Below are 22,604 nucleotides of genomic sequence, written 5' to 3'. Positions count from 1 at the left end.
CATCCTAATTTGTGATAATATCAACAAAGAGCAAAGACTCCAAGAGACAAAGAATTACACGTGGCTTGCCCAGTTCACACTTCTGCTTATGTGAACAAAAGCAATCCAGAGATGGGGGAAAAATAAAAATAATCACAGGTGTGCCTACAGTGTGCATCTCTTGCATATGGTGCTCTCGAGTCTTTTAGGGTTTGTGACCAGACACTGCAAAGTGTAGGAGAGAAATTCTAGACTCAAACTACTACCTTAAAATATCTCAAGGCAAGCCACCTGGCTGGCCTGTCTTATGCATGCACTTATTTAGACAGTTAACATTTTTAACAACGCATTTGCATTAACAGAGCATAAACTACAATCTTACGAAAATGCACAATCATTCCCTCATGGCTTCTCTGGAAAGTGCACCAAGTCCTCTTATAAACTTCTCCCTCTGGTCTTTATTAACATAATAATGAGATCTCATGACACCTTCCTTTTAAGGTCAGGCACAAAGAGTAACTCTGTGTGTGAGGTAGCTTATGGTGGGGGAAGTGCATCAAACCGACCCATGAGATAATTATTTAAATGCTCATTCTTCAGATAAAGCTGAACACTGTTAGCAGCAAGGTGAGAAAGTTGGCAATGCAGGTGACTGGATCGATAAGGAGAATGCATGTCCCAAATAACTAGATCCATTCCTGATCATTTGTTTCGCTGAGCTGCCCACTGCCCAAACAGGCAGCCAGGCTATGAACTCAAAGCACGCACATTCATCATTCTGCAGCCTCAGTCACCAGAACACAATGTAGCTGATGCAATCTGACACTGTGGTTAATGTTAAAAGGGACCGTGCCTTTGAGATGGATTGGATAATTACTGGCAGTTCAGATGAGAAAAACTTGATTTAAGTGTATAGCATTAGCTATCACCAGAAGGACAGCCAGAGATTGACTGTGTCTGAAAATTAACATTCAGGCATATATGTCAATAGCCCTGTGTATTGATCTCTGAGGGGTTGATTCAGATCGTTTAAAAATCCCCCTCTTCCTTTTGCTTTGAAAAAAAAAAAGGGTTGATCAAAGACTGGGACTTGAAACTCTCTGGACTTTTATCATCTCTTCATTTTTAATCTAAAATGTCTAATATGGTTCAGAAGTTGACATCTATTCTGGGAAACTGATTAGAATTATTTCTCTATTTGCTTCCACAACCTCCCAAAATGTGGCCCATTTAACTCTAGATGTGGTTGCTATTCCTTTTGTTCAGTTCAACCCCCTTGCCCCACTATGCCTGTGTTCCAGGCAGCCCTTAGACTGGTATTTCTCAAGTGGTATTCATGTGCTCTGGTAAACAGACAGATCACGTGCCTCTCCCCCAAAGCTTCAGATGGCTTCCTAGCATAGTGTCCCCCTCAGCATGGAACTCTTTCTGGCTTTTTTGAAAGAGCCTAGACATCACTTTTACCTCACCTACATCTTACTTCACTGGCCAGAATTCCCCTGCTTTCACCCCAGCCTAACACCTTCCCCTTCCTCTATTATTGCTTTTTTCATAGGTTCTCATTTTCAGCAGCTCTTCAATATTCCATTCCATATTTCCAAATACCAGAAAACAGGAAAACCACTGAGTTTTTTGTTTTGTCCCCAAAGCCTCCCTGTTTTTGTGACCAAAAGGGAATTCAGCCACTGGTCTGCAGGCTATAAAGCATGGGAAGCAGAAGCCACCCTACAAGCAGGCTTTAGGTGGGCTTACAGCAGAGTTCCAAGGAACACTACACACCCAGAGCAATCATCCTTCAGGTAGATAGACCCAAAAGGCTCTCTGGTGCCCATAAAAACAAGGTGAACCCATGGGAAGAACCATGATGCTCTGTGGGCACATTTACTTGTCAATCAAGAATATTTGCAAGCCACTAGCAGAAGCAAGTCTGTGGTCTGAGCTTCAGGCAGTCAGGGGATGTTAATTACAAGTAATTTCTTAATGTCCTTTCCCAAACCTTCATGAATGATAGCCATTTTGCAAATTAAACCTTGCAGGTGTTTAAAGGAAAAAAAGTAGACAGGTTAATCACTAGATTAACAGGGCAATTGTTACACATTTCTTCTGCACTACTAGATTCTATAATTAAGTCTGAAACTGAAAATCTTTCCCAGGATATATTCGAGTTTAATAAAAAAGACCAATAGTCTAAATAAAATGAAACTGCAAATAATACGATGATATGTGCTAATTAGTAACGGGTTCTCCCAAAAGAGATCTCTTCTAAGAAGAGATAGCTGTGTACCCAGAGATATAGTTTGAAAGTAAAAGAGATGCTTATCGTACAATATTCTCTACATTGAATATTTGTTATTATTACCATGATTGTTAGGAGATCTTAATGACATCATCTGCAAATGTTTGTTTATATAACCTTTTTATTTTTAATTCATCTTTATCCTTATCTCTTATCTGCATAGGTTTCTTCCCACTATGGTTTTTGGGGGATTATGATATTGTAGAAGTGTTTCTATCTATTCTTGTCTCAAATTATACAAAAACTAGAACAGGGAAGCAAAATTTTGGTGTTCTTGGGAATTTGTGTTTATTACTAAAGTTCAATGCCACTAATCCATAGACAATGCTATAAATTTGTGACCTGAACAAGGCACAAAAACCGTCATCCTTTACATTGCTGCATGGCCATCTGCCTTGAGTGTTGATTTCCTGCTTGATTTGTGGACATAGGATATTTCCCATGCAGAAGGAAGAAAACAAACACAGGATATTTGGAAATGACTACCATGTGTAGTCTTGTTTGTTACCCTTGCTCTTAAAGAGATAATGGTTATATGGTATCACTACCTTAGTAAAGAATATTTTTTAAGTGTTTGTCATTATGCAAACTAAAACCAGCATTAGTTGGATTAAACACTTCAGTATCTCCTGCAAAACCACTAAGGAGTCTCTACAACTTTCTGGCTCCTAGGTAGATCACTAGGCTAGAAATGTTCTCAAGTCCTTCTCTACTTGTGGCCTCAAAAAGGGGCTGTGAAAAGAGTTATTACCTCCCTGACCAGTTTCTAGTGCCTCTAATAATGAGACTGACATCCCATTGTTTGGCCAATGCCCATAGACTACAAAAGTATTTTTCTAACCCACTGTTTCGAAAATGTTTGAGGCAGAAATTGAGCCTGTTTGGGACAAGGATCCAAAAAAATATAATTATCAATTCACAGTATACACTTCTTGGAGCCAACATCCTGAAATGTATGAGCTAGTAGTGAGGTTCATTAAAGGAACACAGCTGTGATTCACCATCCAGTCCCAGCAAAAGCATTTTGAAGAAAGCCTACGTACTTGTAGCAATCCAAACAACTATTCAAAAAAATTTTAAATTGGGTTTAAAAATAGAACTTACATGCTATAAAGGGTTAAATTGACTTCAATTCATCCAACCTTACTTCCTAGTGCCAAGGTTTGTAAGAGACAGATAGGACATTCTTAATCTACTCCATCATGTGAACCCGAAGACAAGGAAGGTTCAAGAAGCAAATGAAATTTAGAGTCAATTTTCAATGGGTCTTCATTTTGAGAGTTGGGCTATTTTTGTCCTTGTTTTTACAGAAAATCAGTCCCCGCTTCTATACCCAAGCACTTGTGAAAAGGAGAGCAGGGGAACCATGGACACAGCTGTCCAATTTACATTCACAAATGCAGGTGTTGCTCAGATACAAAACAGAGGTCAGCTGAATACCGCTCCTAATTAGCTACCTTTTTTACTAGGATTTTTCTTTGTGAAGTTATGCATGCAATTGGGGTTCAACTTAGAGACCATTTTTAGATCCCAGCATGCTATCCACCAAGAAGCAGGCTGTCATTATAAAGCATAATTTAAAGCAGAGTTAATTTCACATGTTTTTTTTTAAACCTACATCACACCTAAGGCAAAATTCTGCTCTGCACACACATTATTTATTCTTTTCCATCCACTTCTCAGTATTTAAAAGTGTAGCATTTAGCTTTTTCTAGGATTAAGAAAGTCCACAATTTTAATAATGAGGTCTAAAGACTTTGTTAAGTGATACAAGAGAAGTAGCTATCTGCTATTGTGTTCAGTGGGGAACACCCTGGAGCTGATTTACAGCAGTTCTTAGAAACGGCAGGATGGAGACTGGTATCTAATACAATCCATTAGGAAACCCAAGCCCTAAATGAAATGACCACAAAATCCTATCAGTTAACAGAAATGCAGCAGCTGTACATGTTTATTGTAATACAATAGGATATTGTTACAGAGATAACACTCTTAAAATTTAGGGGGAAGAAAAAAAGAATCCAGCAAGTGATGTGACCCATTTATTTCTCTATTTGAAAAATGAGAACGTATATAGTGTGGTAGAGCTTTGGAATGTATAAATAAGCATGAAGACTGCAGAGAAGACAGGTCTTGTGTGGACACTAATGGACTGCTGGGACTAGCCGTCAAACTTCAAGCCACTGTGACTCCCAGGTTTTGCAGGATGTTCAAAGAACTACCCCAATAACTTCTTGCAAGAAGTGAAAGGGAATGTTCCTCCTCCTCCAGCTGCTTTTACCTACTATAAGTATCTCAAATGCTAATTCTTATCTTGTCTCCCAGTTATTCATTTTTCAAAACTTTATGCTATGGAAGTTTAAATTCTGTTTGACCTCAGACTGTATAATGATGTAATATTACATATGATTTATAATGATGTAAATTTATATGGTATTTTTATATATGGTATTTTATATATATTATTCTAGGCTGTTTTCCAGGTAACTTTCTTCAAAGGCTTACTAAAGTAAAACCAGTTCACAAAGTATAACATGTATTGCAAGGACTGTGACAAATTCATCTTGCTGGATTTTATTCACTACAGTCTACCAACATTCAGATCCAAAACCCTTCAGAATCATAGACAAAACCCCCTGTTCTCTAACCATCTTCTAGGATGAAATGTGAAGTATTTTGTTGTGGTAAGTAGAGCTTTGAAGACAAAAGCTCTGAGTCCATTCCTGTGATTGTTACCCCAGTGTTCAGCAGTCAAAAGAGGAGCCCCAGGGTCTTAGAGATCATTTTAATCCTTGCATTTTAAAGCAAACTATGCATTGCTCTTACCACCCTCCTCTGAAGCCTCATGGGCCCCTCCCAAGGGACTGTGAACTTGACTGGTGACTGTCCCAGAAGAACTGCAGTTCCCTCACTTGCCTTCCTGTTCCAGTGAAGATTATGAACCTAATTCTTAGAGACTGCTACTGAAATTCCACCTTACTGAATCCTAATTCTATCAGCATTCTATTTTTTTGGCAGAATGATGTGACCCAAATTTGCAGGAAATAATTTGCTGCAACAGAGCTTCTTGTAATGCAATGAGCCAGAGATTAGCATTCCAGGATTGCAAATATCAGACTTAAAAATAATAACTGTTTGCTTCAAGAAAGGACGGATTTTGATCTTGTATTATGGAAATGGAAATGCTCAGCAAAGTGTGGACAGTTTTATGAATTGAGGAAGCTTTACAGATCAATGGAAGATAATCAAGAACTAGCAATTTACTTCAGTAATTGGTGGCAAAATGCTGTGTGTGTATGTGTGTGGGAGTGTAAAAACATCATGCATTCCATTTCCCATCAGTGGTGGTTAATGCTATTCTAAAAGGACATTTTCAAATCTGAGATGTCTTAAAACAAACAAACAAAGAAAAAAAACAATCCCCAAAAAACTATGACTATGGCTGTTCCTGTGTTCACCCACCATGCTTCTCACAAACGCTTGGCTATGTGAGCGGTGCTGGTTCTTGAATCCATTCTTTCACCTTTCCTCAATATCAATCAAGTTTAATATAAGGTGTCAAGAGAGACTTGACATGTTTCTTGATTAGAATTTGCGGATCGGATTTTGGAAAGAGCCAGAGCATTATTCCCCTTGGGAACAAGTATTAAACTGAGTAGACTAAAGCTTCCTGGCCATGCGCCTGTGGCTAGTTTCTCAGCTTTTGTAAGAAATCCCTAGCACTTATCTTTCAGGATTCTAGTCTAAGCATTCTGCTGCTGGAGAGACTCTGTCACTTAGGATACCAGCTGCGGTCACCATGTCCTCATCCGATTCATTCACCCTCTCAGAATTCAAACACCAAGACAAGAGAAACTGAAGAACAGGTTATTTTACACATTAGAAGGGGATTCCTTATTCCAAAAGGTAAAGTATGGCAGAGAAAGAGAACAGAAAAAAACAGAAAGAATAAAAGGTGCGCAGTGTTTTCAGCTAGAGGCTAAGAGGCACATGCGCACGTGGTCTGGTGAGGCCTGCGTGGCTGCCTCCCCCTACTGCGGTCTTACCTTGTTTCTCTTGAAGTAGGCTCGTCGGCAGGCCGCAAAGCACTTCTCGCTGCAGAAGCTTTTCACCTCACTTCCCATACTCAGGGAATAGCGCTTGATTCCCACTTTCTGGCACCAGGCACACATTATTTGTACATTTGACACATCATCTTCTATAATAAAAGTATAAGAAAAATGTTCATATCAGAAGCAAACATCCCTTCAAACTTAGACACACCCTGAACCTGAAAGAGCTACTTGAGGTCTGATTTTAATCTCCGCACTTCGCCACGTTCTGACCTAATAGAATAGCCAGCTCTTGGTGGGAGGACTCAGTGCTTTTTTCTTTTCTTTTCTTTTTTTTTTTTTAGGTGGCTTTTAAGTTTCCAAAAGACATCATTTACTTAAAAACCAGAGCATGACTACAGAGTCATGAAAGTTCCTGGGGCTTCTTGGCCTGGTAAAAATGCTTATTCTGCCTGGTTCACCCAGGCTCAGTACTTGCTCAGGAGCTTGTAAAAAATGACCCATTTCTTCAAAGGTGCTGCTGAAAGCCTATGATATCTACATTGGGTGGGGTACCACAACCACATGTGTGATGTCCTAATGTGAACCTTGATGGTCAGGAGCCAAGATCAATCTTGGCGTATTCCCTATTCCTGTTACATGGTATATGGGGTGTTGTTCACTCTTGCAATACAATGATTCCCAAATGATGTGGTTAGTCAAAAAAGGGAAGATATGAGTGGCCAGATTCTGCCAACAGAAAGGCCATGGCCTGGCTCACTCAGGAGTCTCCTAGGATGCAGTCTTCCCACGTGGTGTCCCCAGGCAGGTGTAGGCCCCTTTTAATTCTTTTCCATGTGATGTGTGTGGTTCGTGGTCCCTGGCTGGAGACATAGTAATGGGAGGTGTCAGCCATGAGACCTGCCTAGAACATTCTTAGCTAGACTGGTGGTCTTTATGTCTTCTGCGGGACCTGTCACCATGTCGTGGGTGCTCAGAATGGTGTTAGGTGGTGTGCAAATATTTTCAATATTTAAAATAGTGTATTTCTTTTTCTTTGTAAGAAAGCAAATTTAAGTAGTACATGTGCATGATATCACATGCTTAAAACCAATAAAGCCTTTTCAAGTGAGTCAGTTAATAGAATGTAATAGTAAATTATAATGCAGGTAGTAAGAAGTTATGACAAATAGGTGATGGTGATATTCACATGACTGAAGTCTGTGAAACACTGGTGGGGGACTAAGAGGGGACTTTTAAGTAGAGGTCTAAGAAACTGTGGTCTCATATAGGCTTTTGCTATATCTTGAGTTTTCTTGATTCTCCCAATGGACCAAGTACGTGTGTCCAACTGACTGCCACTATTAGCCACAACTCTTTGTCCTTTATGGGTTTTTTTTTTTTACTAACCCAGACTCATGCTCCAGACATGAATGGTAATCACAAAATCCCCAAGAAGCTCTGGTATAGTGTCTGATTTCAGAATAAAAGCCCCCAAAGACTAATTGCTAAGCAAGGCCTGGTCCATGAGCCGTTGACATATTGATGGTTCATAGAGTCTGTCACGCACTCATTCCACTTCCAGGGGAAAGATTTGGTTTGAGGCAGTGCGGTCATCGGCCTGCAAAATTAGAAGCAAACTAATTTGAAGAGCAGTGATACGGCTTTTTTTTCCCCTGAGTACCATCACTCAGAACTATGTGCAGCATTTTATTTACTTTAGTGGAATAAATATTATCATTGTAATCACCATTTTTATTTCACAATTACATATTGTGATTTATTATTAATTATAATACATGAGACCATGTAAAAATGACCTTTGAAGTTAATTAAACATTTTTGATAACATACATTTTTTAAAATGGAGTCAACATGAGTTTAAATATCATACAATTATTGTATTTAATCATTTCGTCTATTCAAAGAAAGCTTTATTTGTATTTTATATGATCTCTAATATGGCATCTGTCTATAGACATTTTACATGATATAAAGAATTAATAAAACTCTGTAATTTACCTTAGAGTACAGAGGAGTTTTTTAAAATTAGCTTAGAAATGGTATACTTTTAAAATAATCACCTGTCATTAGTAAACTAACTAGCACTAATAGTTTCTGTTTTTCCCAATCGATTAGCTGCTTCAAAATCTTAAATTCCTCAAAAAGAAGATGATGCAGTGGATCACTCAATAAATGATCCACTGGCAATAAACTTGACTGTGGTGAAATCTGTAAGGAAAAAAAAATGTATGGGGGAAATTATTTGGCCTCAAAGTTCAAGGAGGAGAACCTACTTCCCAACAAAGAACTTGAAGCCATGCATTAAGGTTCCCCTCGTCGTTTCTTCCTGCATAGGCTGGTTTGAGAAAGAGAACATAGACATTTAGTGCCAGGTCTCACACTATAATGGATGAAAACCGAGAGGACAAAGAGCAGAGAGCAAGGCTGTACCAGGGCCAGGCTCAGTCTGCACTGGGCCTGTCCAGAGGAAGGATGCCGGGACACGAAGGCCCCTCCAGGTCTCCCTCCTGCTTCACTCCATCACCACTAGTCAGACCCACTCGTTTTTTAGGGGGAAACAAGGATCCTTTGTAGCAAACAAGAGACCTTACAAGTGAACAAAAGGCATCATTTTAAAGCAGATTATTTTCATAAATAATTTGTACTACAAAGTAACACTATGGGAAGATGAAACAAAAGAAATTGTGCATTTTTGTATTTGGAAATTAGAAAACCCTTGGAATGGTGGTTAGCATCTGTCTTGTTAAATAATTCAGTATTCCCATCCATTTTTCATAAAACTGTGTTTCATAAAGGCAAACACTTGGGGAAACTTCCATCAGATTTCCCTTTCTTGTCATCAAACTGTTATCCATAGCTAATGCTCCCAAGAAGTCTCTGAAAAGTGGCTTATTCTGAAAGTTTAGAAAACATTTTTAGATATCTCAGATATTCTAGTCTTATAAAACTCATTTTAATTAACAGTATATTTTAAAAACTAAGAGAGATCAGTGGTTATATAAATTTGATTGTCAGCTAAAACATAGCTCGAAATTCTGCCACCAGACATGAGGTGGTACCCCGTCTTAAGCAGAATGACTGCACCCCTAGAAAAGTAAGATTTTCTTAAGTGCTTAAAGCCAAAGAGATTGCTCATTTCAACAACCACATTTTCTTTTTACCTGAAACCTGGGAATGATGTGCACACTTTACATTGGCAAAGGAGAATAGACCCCAGTGCTTTAGCTTTCCTAACTTGATCTGCTTTAAATTTTTTATACTTAAAAATATTTATTCAAATTAGGAAAACCTGATTTCCTTATATTTAGGCTCAAGGTCTGTGCCATTAGAGACCTGAGATTACCTCATAGAAGACTCACATAATAGATTTTTCCTTACAGCCATTAGCCTATGTATTTTTCATAATGAAAAATGCAACAATAAATGCAAAATATTTATAGCATCAAATCACATTCCCAAAGTGAATAGTCTGTATAACGTGATAAAAATTTTCATATGATAATACCATATAAATATGCATCAGTCAAAATATGCATGTTTCAATTAATCATGAAGTTTGTACCACCTCTTTAAAGATTTAATTAAGCAAAATGTTTAGGGCATTTCGTTCCAATCTAATGTTCAAAGAACTATACAAAATTATTCTGTTTTACATCCCAGATTAATTACTCTAAGATGAAATCAAAATTGTATTTACTTATCATAGTGCAGAGAAGTATGAAATCAAGCATTTCTGGAATGCCTGCTGAAGTTGTTTGAGAAACTGCAGTACCTGGTGACTTTTAAAAATAAGAACAGCCATTGGTCAGTGCCATTGTAGGGGCATTTGAATTGGCCATGAACATGCATACTAGCTTACCTGACTACAGCCCAAAGATAATCGGGAGGACCTTAATGAACCCCAAGCAATTAAACTGTAGATCTACCATCCCTTTGTGGCTTTTGTGGGATTCCAAGACTGAGGAAAAATCTGAAAATATTTGCTACTGATGTTTCTCTCTTCCAAAAGCCCCTAGAATGCACACGTCCAAATAATCATTTCAAGATTTGAATTATATTTGAGGCAAGTTGCAAGATAGTCTGAAGTGACTCCATGTGTTCTCTACACCATGAAATAGAAATATAGCACAGGCAGTACTCTACTCTGCCAATCTAGTTCTTGGAGCAGCTCTGTTCAGGAACAGAATGAAGACATGGCCTGGAAGGCAGGCAAGAAACCAGGGTTAAAGTTTGCTTTCTTTCCCGCTCTTTTTATAATAATTCAAGTTAACAGTCCAATTTAAAAGTTTTGACAGAGTCCTATAGAAGCTTTTGTACAATTTCCTATGTTCTAGAAGAGAACATGTAAGAATACACAGAGAAAATTTGGACCATTGAGCCAAAAGGAAATAATCATAGCTAGCCTTCCTTAGTATTCGGTAGGTGTCAGGCACAGTGCAAAATTCTTTAAATCCACCCTTTAATCTTAATCACAGCCACCACCCGCCCCCCCTCAGGCAGATACTAACATTATCCACATTGGGCAGATGGGGAAAGTGAAGTTTAGAAGTTAAGTAATTTGCTCCAAACCATGCAGCCAATATGTACCGAAGCCTGGATGAAGCCCAGACTGTCTGCCTCCAGAGCACAAGCTCTTGACCACTACACCTTAAAATCACAGCTTTTCTAAGCATGGGGGGCTACTCATCATACACACAGACTCCCCTCTACAGAAAGGACAAAAAGCTGTCATGGGTTCTGCTACCTACACAAGACACTGCTCCATGACACACTAACAGACAAAGAAAACAGAGTCAGAAAGGTCAAAATGTCTTTGAGAAGACAGCTGAAGTGTTACTCAATATTTGTTGATGGATTTAAAAAAAAAAGTTAAAGGCCTTCAGTGCAAACCTTTACTTGTTTATGACTGAGTATAGGACTTGGATTTGGGGCAAACATTCTGTCTGTACTTTTACAGTAAGTTCCACTGAAACATTCAATGAGAAAGAACCAATAATACCTGTATCTCAGAATGCAGTCATTCATTCTCCCACAGGCAAGCGATACTTGTCCCAACTTTCTCTTTTGTAAGGAGGGAGATCGACAGGAGGGCATGCATAAGACTGACTTTCCATGTGGGTCAAGTGGGGAACCACTTAACATGTGTAATTTCAAGGATCCCAATAAGACTATCCTAGCTTCAAAAATTATCCCTCAACTGCTCACTCAAATTAAATTCTAGCATTAGAGAGTACTTTCTTTGAGTAAATATTTCTTATATCCCATTAAAACACAAATTATCTGAAAGCAAGAGAGTTCAAAACATATTTGTCAACAATGACGTGTGCTTTAAAATGAATTATTCTTTCTAAAAGTTTTCACAGAAAATGGGGAGAAGTGCTGAGGCTAGGGTTCTAACGAGGAAAATGGAGGGCAGAGGTGGGAGAGACTAGGGTACAAGATACCTCTGGCCATTACTTTGCTACGTGTAGCCCTGGGCCGACTGTCTGATCACACTATGGCACAATGTAGAATATTTTCAGAGTCCTTTTTAGATGTGAGTATAAAGCACAGTACAAGCTGAAGGAGGTGGAAGGAATAGCACATAGCTAGGGATCACCAGAAGAGAAAAGCAACAGGCAGATCTACTTATTATAGCCTGAAGGGGGTGACTTTCTATAAGCAAGTGAGGTGACAGATACGCTGCGTTGCAGCCCTAAGTCACTATCATTTAAAAGATAATGTGGTGGAGTGCAGACACAGAGACAGAGGATGTTGGTCATTATTAATATTGTCCCTTCTAGTCGTATGATGTGGGCAAGTCACTTAAGGGAGAGAAGTGCTCACCCTCAGTACAGCTGTGGTAAGGATCAAATGGGGGAAAGTAGGAACATTCTGCATGTAAATGAGCCCTCCCTGGAATTGCTGGCAGTTAGAGCCATACGAAAGGAAAAGGTGGGTGTCAGCTTTATGTGGGCTGGACAGGCCCAGATGACCGAGCACCAGTCACCTCAGTCACACACCCTCCCACGGATGGCACCTCTAGAACCACTATCTGAATACAAAGAACAACTCAGTAATTGATTAAATTTCACTAACTCAGACTATTTAAGAGTAAAGTTATTAGACTTAATAAAAGCTTCACTTACAGTTATTCTTTCTAAAACTTATTTAACTTGAATTAATAGTTGACAAGGTGTTGCCAAATATATCACAGTACTGCCAGATATTCTGAAATTAATAGATGGGAATTCTTCGTAATTATTACATCAACCATCTACATGGGTGGATCTTTCCAAGTGCCTGAGAAGTTTGTTCTTTTAAAAAGTATCACAGTAACAAAAATGAAAATGTCTGACACCTTGGTAATGTATCAAAAATTGCCCAATAATAATAATAATAATAATAATAATAATAATAATAAAATTGCCCAGTAATAGGGTGTGAATTAATAGAATGTTATTGCACTTATTTCTAATTAAAAGGATAGATGCAATTAAACAATAGAGGTTCACACAACTATGACTCTTTGTACTACCTAAAAATATCCCTGTTTTTCTTTTGGAAATAGAATCATTTAAAGCGATTTCAAAAATTTAAATAGTCTGAATCCCTCTATCTAGAGTAGTACTTAACACCAAAATAAAATCTAAATCTCTATAATTAAACTAAAATTGGTTCCAGGAAGTTAAAGAAATAAGCACATATTACACAAAATGATAGAAAATGAAAAAAATTGAAATTAATTTTCAATTTTCTAATAGAATTTTTCTAGCAATTTTAAATTACTGATATATGTATTACATATATACATAAAAGATATGACTGCAGAATGAATTAAACATTTATAAGCAGGGCCCTGCACTAGGTGACTGGTCAGGAATGTTGACTTGAATAGGACATGGCTCTGCTCCCAAGAGAACAGACAGAAAAGTGTGTGACGCGTTACATGACAGGCAGAAGGTGGTGAGAGAGGTTCAGCAACCTGTTAGAGCCCACAGAGCACAACATTCGAGTTAGGTATTAAAGGACTTGAAGGGGGAGAAAGTTCAAGAGAAGGGCAAACAGGACAGAAGGACAGCAGGAGCCAGGGAGGGGCCGGCAGGGCTGAGGATGGGGAGGAGTCCTGACATCGACCAGGACTGTGAGAAGGCAAAAGCAGGAGATCAGACTGGGGACAGTGGGGACTGAAGCAGGAGTCCCTTGAGTGTCATTCTGCTAGGGGACAGGAGGGTCTCCTCTTTATTCCACAGGTAACATGGAGCTCCAGAATATTTCTCAGCAGGGCGTGACAGGATCAGAGATGTTTTGAGAAATGTTACTCCAGTAGGGGGTATCAGAATTGGGACAGACTGGAGTCTCATTCCACACCTAGAAGCCCTGGTAAGCAATGTGAGAGCAAGCTCCATCTCTTGTTTGCCTTTGGGCATTCAGTGCCTGCCACAGAGCAGTGCTTCAACTATGCTGAGTGAATGAATAAATGGACCAATGAATGCGTGGATGGATGATGGATGGGTAGATGAATGGTTGAGGGGAAAGGAGAAGAAGTTCCAAACCTATAGAGTAACAGTGGAAATGAAAAGAAGAAAAACAAAAGGAGAGATCCCATAAAGTCACAAAGTAGTAATTCTCTCTTGAACATCATACTGACTTAGATTCTTTAACAAGACACTAAGCTTATGTGCCTGCAGATCCTCAGCGCTAACTTGAATATATCTCCCCACAGTTGCACTGATTTGCCAGGGAAGAGATGTCTTCCTGTAAACCTCATTCTCAACCTCACCTCCACTTCTCAATACTCACTGCAGGAAGTTTGTCTTTCCTATGTACTCACCCCAAGGAACTGCACTAAGAAAAGAAGAGGGTAGAACTTAAAAGTAAGGAAAACCCAGACTCCTCTGTGCAACAGTTCCTAAAGCACATGCCACAGAACACTAATCCCATGGGATACTTACATGGGCGTTGTTTTTAAAAAGACTTCCATGGCCAAATATACATGGAAAACACTAGTAAACAAAGTTAAATAACAGGCTCTTTAGTGTAAGACTTTTTGGTATGTATAATGTATGTCTGATCTTCAAGAGGGAGGCAGAGTATGCTGTATTTCACCAATTTGACCATGGATGCGTCTTTTCACAGAGAATCCCTAAAACTGGACTTCTGCGGAAGTCTCCCTGGGACATGCTGCTCCACCACCCTACCTTAGCATTGAAACATGAGCACTTCCACGTGGGCCATAAATTATCAGGAAGGTTTCTTCTCTTTCTCCCAAAATTGGATCTTTCACTGCCAGGAGCCTCCTTTGTCTGCACTGGGCAGAGAGACAAGGCCTGCAGCTGTGTGGCTGGGTAGGCTGACCAATGCTCACCAGCCCTCAATAAACACACCAGACTGCACTGACACCCATGGAACACAAAATCCTGTGGTGTCAGCTATATGCATCAAATACAGAGAAGACACCCCCTTCCTGTTCTGCAGAGAAAGCGGCAGAAATCCATCACAAACGAACAGGAGAGTAACACTGCTCTTGACATAGTAATTCATGTTCACTGGGTGGCTGCCATAAACAAGAAGGTCAAGTATAATCTTGCCCCCCATCCCTAAGCCCTGGATCTGACTCTGCAACCAGTCTACAAGGCCCTGGGACAGTGATGCTGCAATCACGGGTTTGCTCTCCATTGGACCTCTCTGTCCTCCATGGATGAAGACCACTCACTGAGCCACAGCAGCTGGCTGACAAATGCACATGATTAGGGACAGGGGCAAGGTCAAAGACTGTGCACCAGCAAATCCATCACTACTGGAAAAGTAATTCCAAGCACCTGCCCTGCAAACAGGGACACCATCTCCACAGAAACACAATAGCAGCATAACAGAACTAAAGAGTTAAGCTGCTTTATGTCAGAGAAAAAGTATTCCCAACACCTACTATTTATCTGAAGGGCTCATTTCCCCTCCTGAAATCTGGCCATCCCATTAATTACACTTAATGGGCCCCACAGTGGTTGACAAATCTCTCCAGAAGGGAAACCTTAATTGTAGACAAAGGATTCACTTATTTACTCAACTTTGTGCCAGGCACTGCACTAGGAGCTGGAAATACATTGCAAACAAAACAGACATGACCACAGCCCACAGGAGCTGCCTATGGCTGCCCCCAGTGTAAAATGCCAACATGCAGTAGAAAAGGACCATGAAAAAGTCATGGCTGGTCTGTCACCACAGCGGGTCATAGGAGTCAGGTGTTCAGGGTAACCACAGAGGGGGCTATAAGCAGCCCCATCGGGACTGATCTGCAGGCCAAGTCCCAGCTCTCAGCATTCCGGTCAGTCCTGCCAAGTAGCACACCATGCTGGGGCTACCATCCCAGAGGAGGTGAACTGACAGGCTAGAGACTCAGACCAGAGGGACACCTGCAAGGGTTAAAGCACCTGCATAAAGCACTTGCTCTGCTCCTCCTCAGCTCCTCCTCTCTGTGTGCCCTGAACTGTGAGTTCAGTAGATTGAAGAGTCAGAACTTCACTGTATTTTTAAATTTGTTAAAAGAACCAAGATAAACCTGCTGGAATATTGTCAACAAGATAATTTGTTTCCTTCTTCATTCTTTCCATCTTGAAATATTTATTTAGATTTCCTGAATGAGAATAATTAGTGGTTGAAGGACTCTGAAAGGCCCCATGCCAATCCCTTCTCAGGAATACGATGAGATATAACATGCCAAAACAGCCCAGCTATGAGCGAAGTGGAGGTCCACACCAATGGGAAATCCTTCAGAGTCCTTGCCTCTTCTCTTCATGTTCTCCCTGGGTCACTTCATCTATGTACTCCTGTGACTCCAATTATCATCCACAGGATGAAAGCTTCCAAATCAATAGTTATCTCTCATGAGATATTATTTTCAACTGCCTCCAAGACATCTTAACTCACAGTGTCCAAAGCCGCACACACGCCTCTCCCCATACTCTGCCCCTCCACGGTGTTTCTCATCTCACTTCCTGGCCGTACCATCCATGCAGTTACCTGCTAGCAGTTATCTGGCATGTTTCCTGCCTCTCCTTTCCCTCTTACCTCCCACATTCTGATTAATCACCAGGTCCTCCTAAATATTTTCATTATATACCCACTCCATTCATTCACTCATTCAATAAATACTTATCAAGTCTGCTTACATACCAGGCACTGTTCTTGGTGCCCTATCCTCATGCACTTCACTGCTAACACCTCTTGTCCCTACTACATGTGGGCTCCACTCTAGATGGAGGGAATTCTATTGACACACAAATCTCATCACTGCTGTTACCTGCTCAAAACCCCTCAGTGTCATCTACTGCCCTCAAGAAGTTAGAACTCCTCAGCACGGCCTCCATGGCTCCCATGACCAGGCCAGCCTCTCAGCTTGTCTCCTCTCTGGACTCTAGATTCTTTTACTTTCCCTGAGCCTCTCTCTCCACCCTGAGCCTTTCTGTGTGCCGCTTCCTTACCCACAACCTCAAAATCCTTGAGCGATTAAGTATTGCTACTCCTTCATTTCTTATCTTAAACGTCATCTTAGGGGGGTCTCTCCTGATCCCAAACCTGGTCAGATCCCACAGCACTCTGGACTTCATCATCTTCAGACTTGATTGAGATTTCTTTTTAGCATGTCTCCTCCACCAGACTATAAAGCAGTTAAGACAGGGACCATGTCTGTCTTGTTCATAGAATGTGATGTCTCCTTTGGGCCTCAGCATAAGAAGAAGAAAAACAGAATCCCGACTAGGTACACCTTGGATGGTTAAATGCCTGGTGCACAGGGCATCTCACCCCAGGGAAGCAGGAGGTGCCAATGGCACCAGCTTTAGTAATCACCCAGAACAAAGCTGCCTTAGAGGGCAACACCACTTAAAAGCCCCAGAACAGAGTGCAATCGTTATTTCCACTCTCCTTGGCCAAGCCCATGAACTAAGTCTTCTGAATTTAATAGGAACTTTGAACAGTCAGAATTGGGAATGTCCCTAGAATAACAAGAGTTACCAACTTCATCATCATTTCTCTCTCTTAGGCAAACTTTATTTATACCTTCAAAAAATTAACAGCAAACAGTTCAGTCAAGTCCAGGTTAATTGCAGAAACCGCCACTCTCTACAAGCAAGGCAAAGCACAGCCGACATTTCCTCTCATTTCCTGTTAGCATCTTGGCTCCTTGGTGACCTGAGGCAGGGCATTCGGAAAGTGCTGTCCCAGCTAGGTCACACCTCCCAAAAGAGTTTAGGGAATGCCAAGAGAAGTTCCACACTGCCTCAGGGACCACAGATGTGTGAATTTGAATCCATGTTTAGAATAGTGTCCCCACTTCAGAAGTGAATTTTGGCCTTGATTCTGACGTTAACCCAACTGAATGACCTTGAGAAGTCATTAAGCCTCTCCGGGCCTCATTTTATTCATCTGTAAAAGAGGGTAGTTAGTTAAATGATCTCTTAGGTCCCTTCTAATTAAAATTCTAGAATTCTAAATCTCTCAAAATAACCAGATCCATTTAAAAGAGTTTAGGCACAGGATATTCTTCTTCTTTTTCTGTTTTTCTTGAACCCCTGACTTAATATTTTTCCTTTTTCTCCTTCTGTATTGCCACCACTGTTGTTCCTTGACCTTATCATAAGAGGCTCAGAAAATCCTTTGGCTAATAGGACAATTTTAGAAGTAGTCCTTTCTGAACTCCCCAATATTTGCACCACCAAGAATCTGGTATCCTTTTTTAACTCCTTTATTATATATTTATGCTTTATTTTAAAGGGAAAAACATGAATGTTCATAAAATTCTAACTTTTTATGTTCTTTTCCATTAATTTCTGATCTCCCACTGTGTACTTCTGCACATGGTATTTTATCCTGAGTTCCCAGACAACCAAATCTGAGACAAAGACTCACATGCAGACAGTCTATTGGCATGTGATTCCAGGAAGTAGGAGCAAGGGACAAAGGGGTTGAACCTGGGGAGGAGGAAAAGCCAACAGAACAATGTGTTATTGAGTTGGCCACCACTAAGAGAGACAGGTATTCAATCACAAAGAACATTTTTCTGGAGTTTATGAAATACATTTTATAACCAATCACCCAGGAGACAAAAGGAAAAAGTATTTATCCATCAACTCTCATGTCCCATTGGTCTGGTGTGTTAATTTTCCCACACTTCTAGTTTGCACGTGTGTGAGTGAGTGCTGAAAGGATTTATGCAATGTCCATGCTGTCATATCAGAGAAGTCCCAGAGCTAGAAGCTAGAGGCAGGCATGAGGCAAGGCCCTTTCAGAATGCACATGCTTACGCTGTCAGATCACCACAGCAATCACTGCAGTAAGATGTGCGGCCCAGAGATCTGGAGTGGTGCACAAGAGGCGCCCCATGCGTGGAGCTGTCATCACTGTAAGCCTGGTTTCTCAGCCTCAGCACTACTGACATTTCTGGTCAGATAATTCCTTGTTGTGAGGGATGTTCTGTGGACTGCAGGATATTTAGCAGCATTCCTGGCCTCTACTCACTATATCTAGCAGTGCTCCCTCTCCAAGTTGTGAAAACCACTAATATCGCAGATATTGGCAAATGTCTCCTGAGGACCGAAGCCTGATAAGAACTACTGGCATGTTGTGTATCCTGTTTGTCCCTCCGCAGTGCCCTCCACTTCCCTCCACTTTATACCATATCAAAAGCAGCTTTCAAACAGACCACTGTGAGGGATGCTTCTGTCCTATGCCTATAACTTAATATATAGGCTTCAATATGATGTGGTTCATTTAAATAGATAATACCTTAATAATAAGGAATGATAAGATTTTAAAATTCAGAAAGTTATGAGCATACTAGATATAAAATAAATGTTAAAATTACATTCTAGGGTTTAGTTGCTTATATCAGGAGAAGAAAAGTTAAAATAAATTGTTTTGAAATCTAGGTCTCTAAGTCAAGGACTCAATATTTTTGAAACAAGGATCTTTTTCCCTGAATTATGCATACATGATATACCTGCTATTTCACATTCAACTTCAAGGCCCACACTCACCCACCTAACGCCATACAAGGAACCCCTGGGGGACCATGTTAACTCTTGTTGGTGAACATCTGAACTGTTTCCTATGTTTAGCTATTAATAAATGCTACTATGAAGCTTCTTCTATATGTCTTTGGCTCACATACATACACATTTGTGTTGAGTGCATATCTAGAATAGAATTATTGAATAATAAGATTACGTGCATGTTCAGCATTAACAGATATTGGCAATCAGCTTTCAAGAGTGGTTATACTGATTTCCACTTCCACCAACAATGCATGAGAGTTTCCGTTGTTCCATATTCTCCTCAACACTTGGTATTGTCAGTCTTACTCATTTTAGCCATTCTAATGTTTGTGTACTGGTACCTTACTATGATTTTAAATTTTATTTCCCTGCTGACTGAGATTAAATAGCTTTTAATATGTTTATGGGCCACTAGTTTTTGCCAATTTTTCTAGGCCTTTTTCTTTTCTTACTTATAGGAATTCTTCATATATTGTAGATATTTGTCTTTTGTGGGACATGCATTATGAGCATCATTTCCCACTCAGTAGTTTGCTTTTTCATTATTTTGAAAGAGGTCTTTTAATCAGCAGAATTTCTTAACTTTAGTAGAGCCTATTGAATCAACATTTTTCTTTATGGTTAGTGCTTTCAGTGTATAGTTTAAGAAACAATAGCCTACCCAAGATCATAAATATATTCTCCTAGGCTTTCTTCTACAAGATTTATTGTTCTACATGTCACATTTAGATCAATAATCCATCTACAACCGACTTTTGTGAATGGCTTGAAGAATCCACACTCATTTTTTTTCCACAAGTACATTATTGAAGACTATTTTTCCTCTCTACTCTATATTGTCATCTGTTGTTATGAACTCAATGCTGGTGTCCCTCCAAATTTCATGTTGAAGCTCTATGCCCCAATGTGATGATATTTGGAGACAAGGCCTGTGAGAGTTAATTAGCGTTAGACAAGAACATAAAGATAGAGCTCTGGCCCAGTAAGACTAGAGCCCCCTTAAGAAGAAACATCAGAGAACTTGCGCTCTCTTGCTCTCTGTCATGTGAGGACATGGAGAAGGTGGCCATCTGCAACCCACCTGCCCTGACACCAACCCCAATGACCTTGATCTCGGACGTAACATTCTTCAGAATTGTGAGAAAATTAATTTTGGTTGTTTAAGCCATCTGGGCTATAGTATTTTGCTGATAACCCAAGCAAATACATTTGTCATAAATCAAATATCTGTTTAGATTTGTTTCTGAAGTCCACTGCAATGATTTGTATGTATATCCTTGTATCATTATTTCACTGTCTCCTTTTAATGCAATAGAAATCATTTACAATTATTGCTCATGATTTCTGTGGGACAGGTATTTGGGAGTGGTTTGGAGCAATTCTGGCTAAGGGTTGCACATGAGTTTACAGCCAAATGTCTTTTGGGGCTGCAGTCACTCGAAGTCTTGTCTTGGGCTGGGGGATGACTCCTGAAGTGGCTCAATCACAAGACTGGCAAGTTGGTGCTGTCGGTAGGAGGCCTCAGTTCCAGTCCACAGGGGCCTCTTCACAGGACTGCTTGAGTTTCCTCATGTTCTCCCCAGAGTGAACAGCCTGAGAAAACTAGGCAGAACTGCAATAACCTTGTATGGTGGCTTAGAAGTTCATCACACAGACCATCCCTGATTCAATGGAGGTAGAGACCACCAGGAAGTTGGGATCACTGGAGGCTACCTTGGCAGTTGGCTACCATGATTTCATTTACGTAAAGTCCAAAATTAGGCAAAATGAACTGTATTTCTTAGTGGGGGCATACTTAGGTGTTAAAACTATATAAAAAAGAGAAGGCAATGATTACCACAAAAGTGGTTACCTCTTGGAGGGAAGAAGCTGTGAGTCAACAAGGATCATTATTTAAAAAAAAATACATTTATGTTTTATGCACTTTTCCAACATGTAATATATTGTATAATTGTAGTTTCTTTCAAAAAATTAAAACAAAAGAGACCTGACATGAGAAACAGAAAGTATTCATTTCTCTTTTATGCCTCAGATATATACATTAATGGATTCTTAAAGGCTAATTTAAAGTATGGCCAAAAAAAGAGTAACAGTAACAACAATTAACACTAATAATAAAATTAAATTATTTAATTATTAATTAACCAGTATAGTCTTATAATTGTTCAGATCTGGTAGTATAAATCTTCCTATTTTGTTTTTCTTTTTCTTAAATTTGTCTTGGCTATTCTTGCCCCTTTGCATCTCCACACATATTTTAGAAATAGCATTTTAATTTCCACAAAATTTTATGCTGGGATTTTTATAACATTGAATTAAATGTATGGATCAATCTAGGAAGAATCTACCTTTTCAGAATATTTCCTCTCCAATTCATGAACTTGGTGTGTCTCTCCAATGATCCAGGTCTTCCTTTATTCCTCTCAACAATATTTATGGTTCTCTGTGTAACAGCCTTACACATATTTTTGTTAGATTGGTTCCCCGAGTAGTTGATGATTTGATGCTATTTTAAATGAAATTTGTAGATATTTTTAAATTTCGTTTTTAATTTTTTGTGGTTGGTGTATAGAAATCTAATGGATTTGGGTGTATCAACTGTGTTAGAGACCTTGATTAATGAACTCATTCAACATAACAGGCATGCCTCGTGTTAGTGTGCTTCATTTTATTGTGCTTTGCAGATACCGTATTTTCATCAATACCCAGGCAAGACTCTCCACCAGCAATAAAGTATTTTTTAAGATATGATTTTGCCCTGACTGGTATGGCTCAGTTGGTTGGAGCATTGTCCAGTAAACCAGAAGAAGGTCATGGGTTTGAGTCCTGCTCAAGGCACATGCCTAGGTTGCGGGATCAGTCCCCAGTCAGGACACATGAGAGAGGCAACCGATTGATGTTTCTCTCCCTCTCTCTCTCCCTCTTTCTCTAGTAAAACAATGAAAATATGTCCCTGGGAGAGGGAAAAAATGGTATGTACTTTTTTTGGACATACTGCTATTGCACACAAGAGACTACAGCATAGAATAAACATAACTTGTATATGTGCTAGGAAACCCAGAAATTCATGTGGTTTGCTTTATTGCAGTATTTGCTTTTGTGCGGTGGTCTGGGATTGAACCCACAACATTTCCCATGTTCTCCTGTATGCTGTTGGGGGAGGCATTCTCTTCTAAACAAAATGCCATTTCTACCTTTCAAATCTTATTTTTTTGTTTCTTTTTCTTGCCTTATTACACAACC

At 39.7% G+C, this 22,604-nt stretch overlaps 1 protein-coding gene across 2 annotated transcripts in view; it reads right to left on the bottom strand.

Annotated features, from left to right (window-relative positions):
* LOC123822142 (sine oculis binding protein homolog) overlaps positions 1–22,604 on the bottom strand; it is a 158,587-nt gene that overhangs the window by 112,267 nt on the left and 23,716 nt on the right. For both annotated transcript variants that reach the window (XM_045844076.1, XM_045844077.1), the window contains exon 4: positions 6,322–6,473. In XM_045844076.1, the coding sequence (XP_045700032.1) occupies positions 6,322–6,473 (152 nt within the window). The remainder of the gene's footprint in view (positions 1–6,321; positions 6,474–22,604) is intronic.

This window comes from Phyllostomus hastatus, unplaced genomic scaffold, assembly GCF_019186645.2.
Source record: "Phyllostomus hastatus isolate PE091 unplaced genomic scaffold, TTU_PhHast_1.1 phas_contig_40, whole genome shotgun sequence".
In the NCBI taxonomy this organism is placed as follows: domain Eukaryota; kingdom Metazoa; phylum Chordata; class Mammalia; order Chiroptera; family Phyllostomidae; genus Phyllostomus; species Phyllostomus hastatus.
Note: the sequence above shows the minus strand (reverse complement) of the source record. Positions and strands in the feature narration are given on the sequence as shown.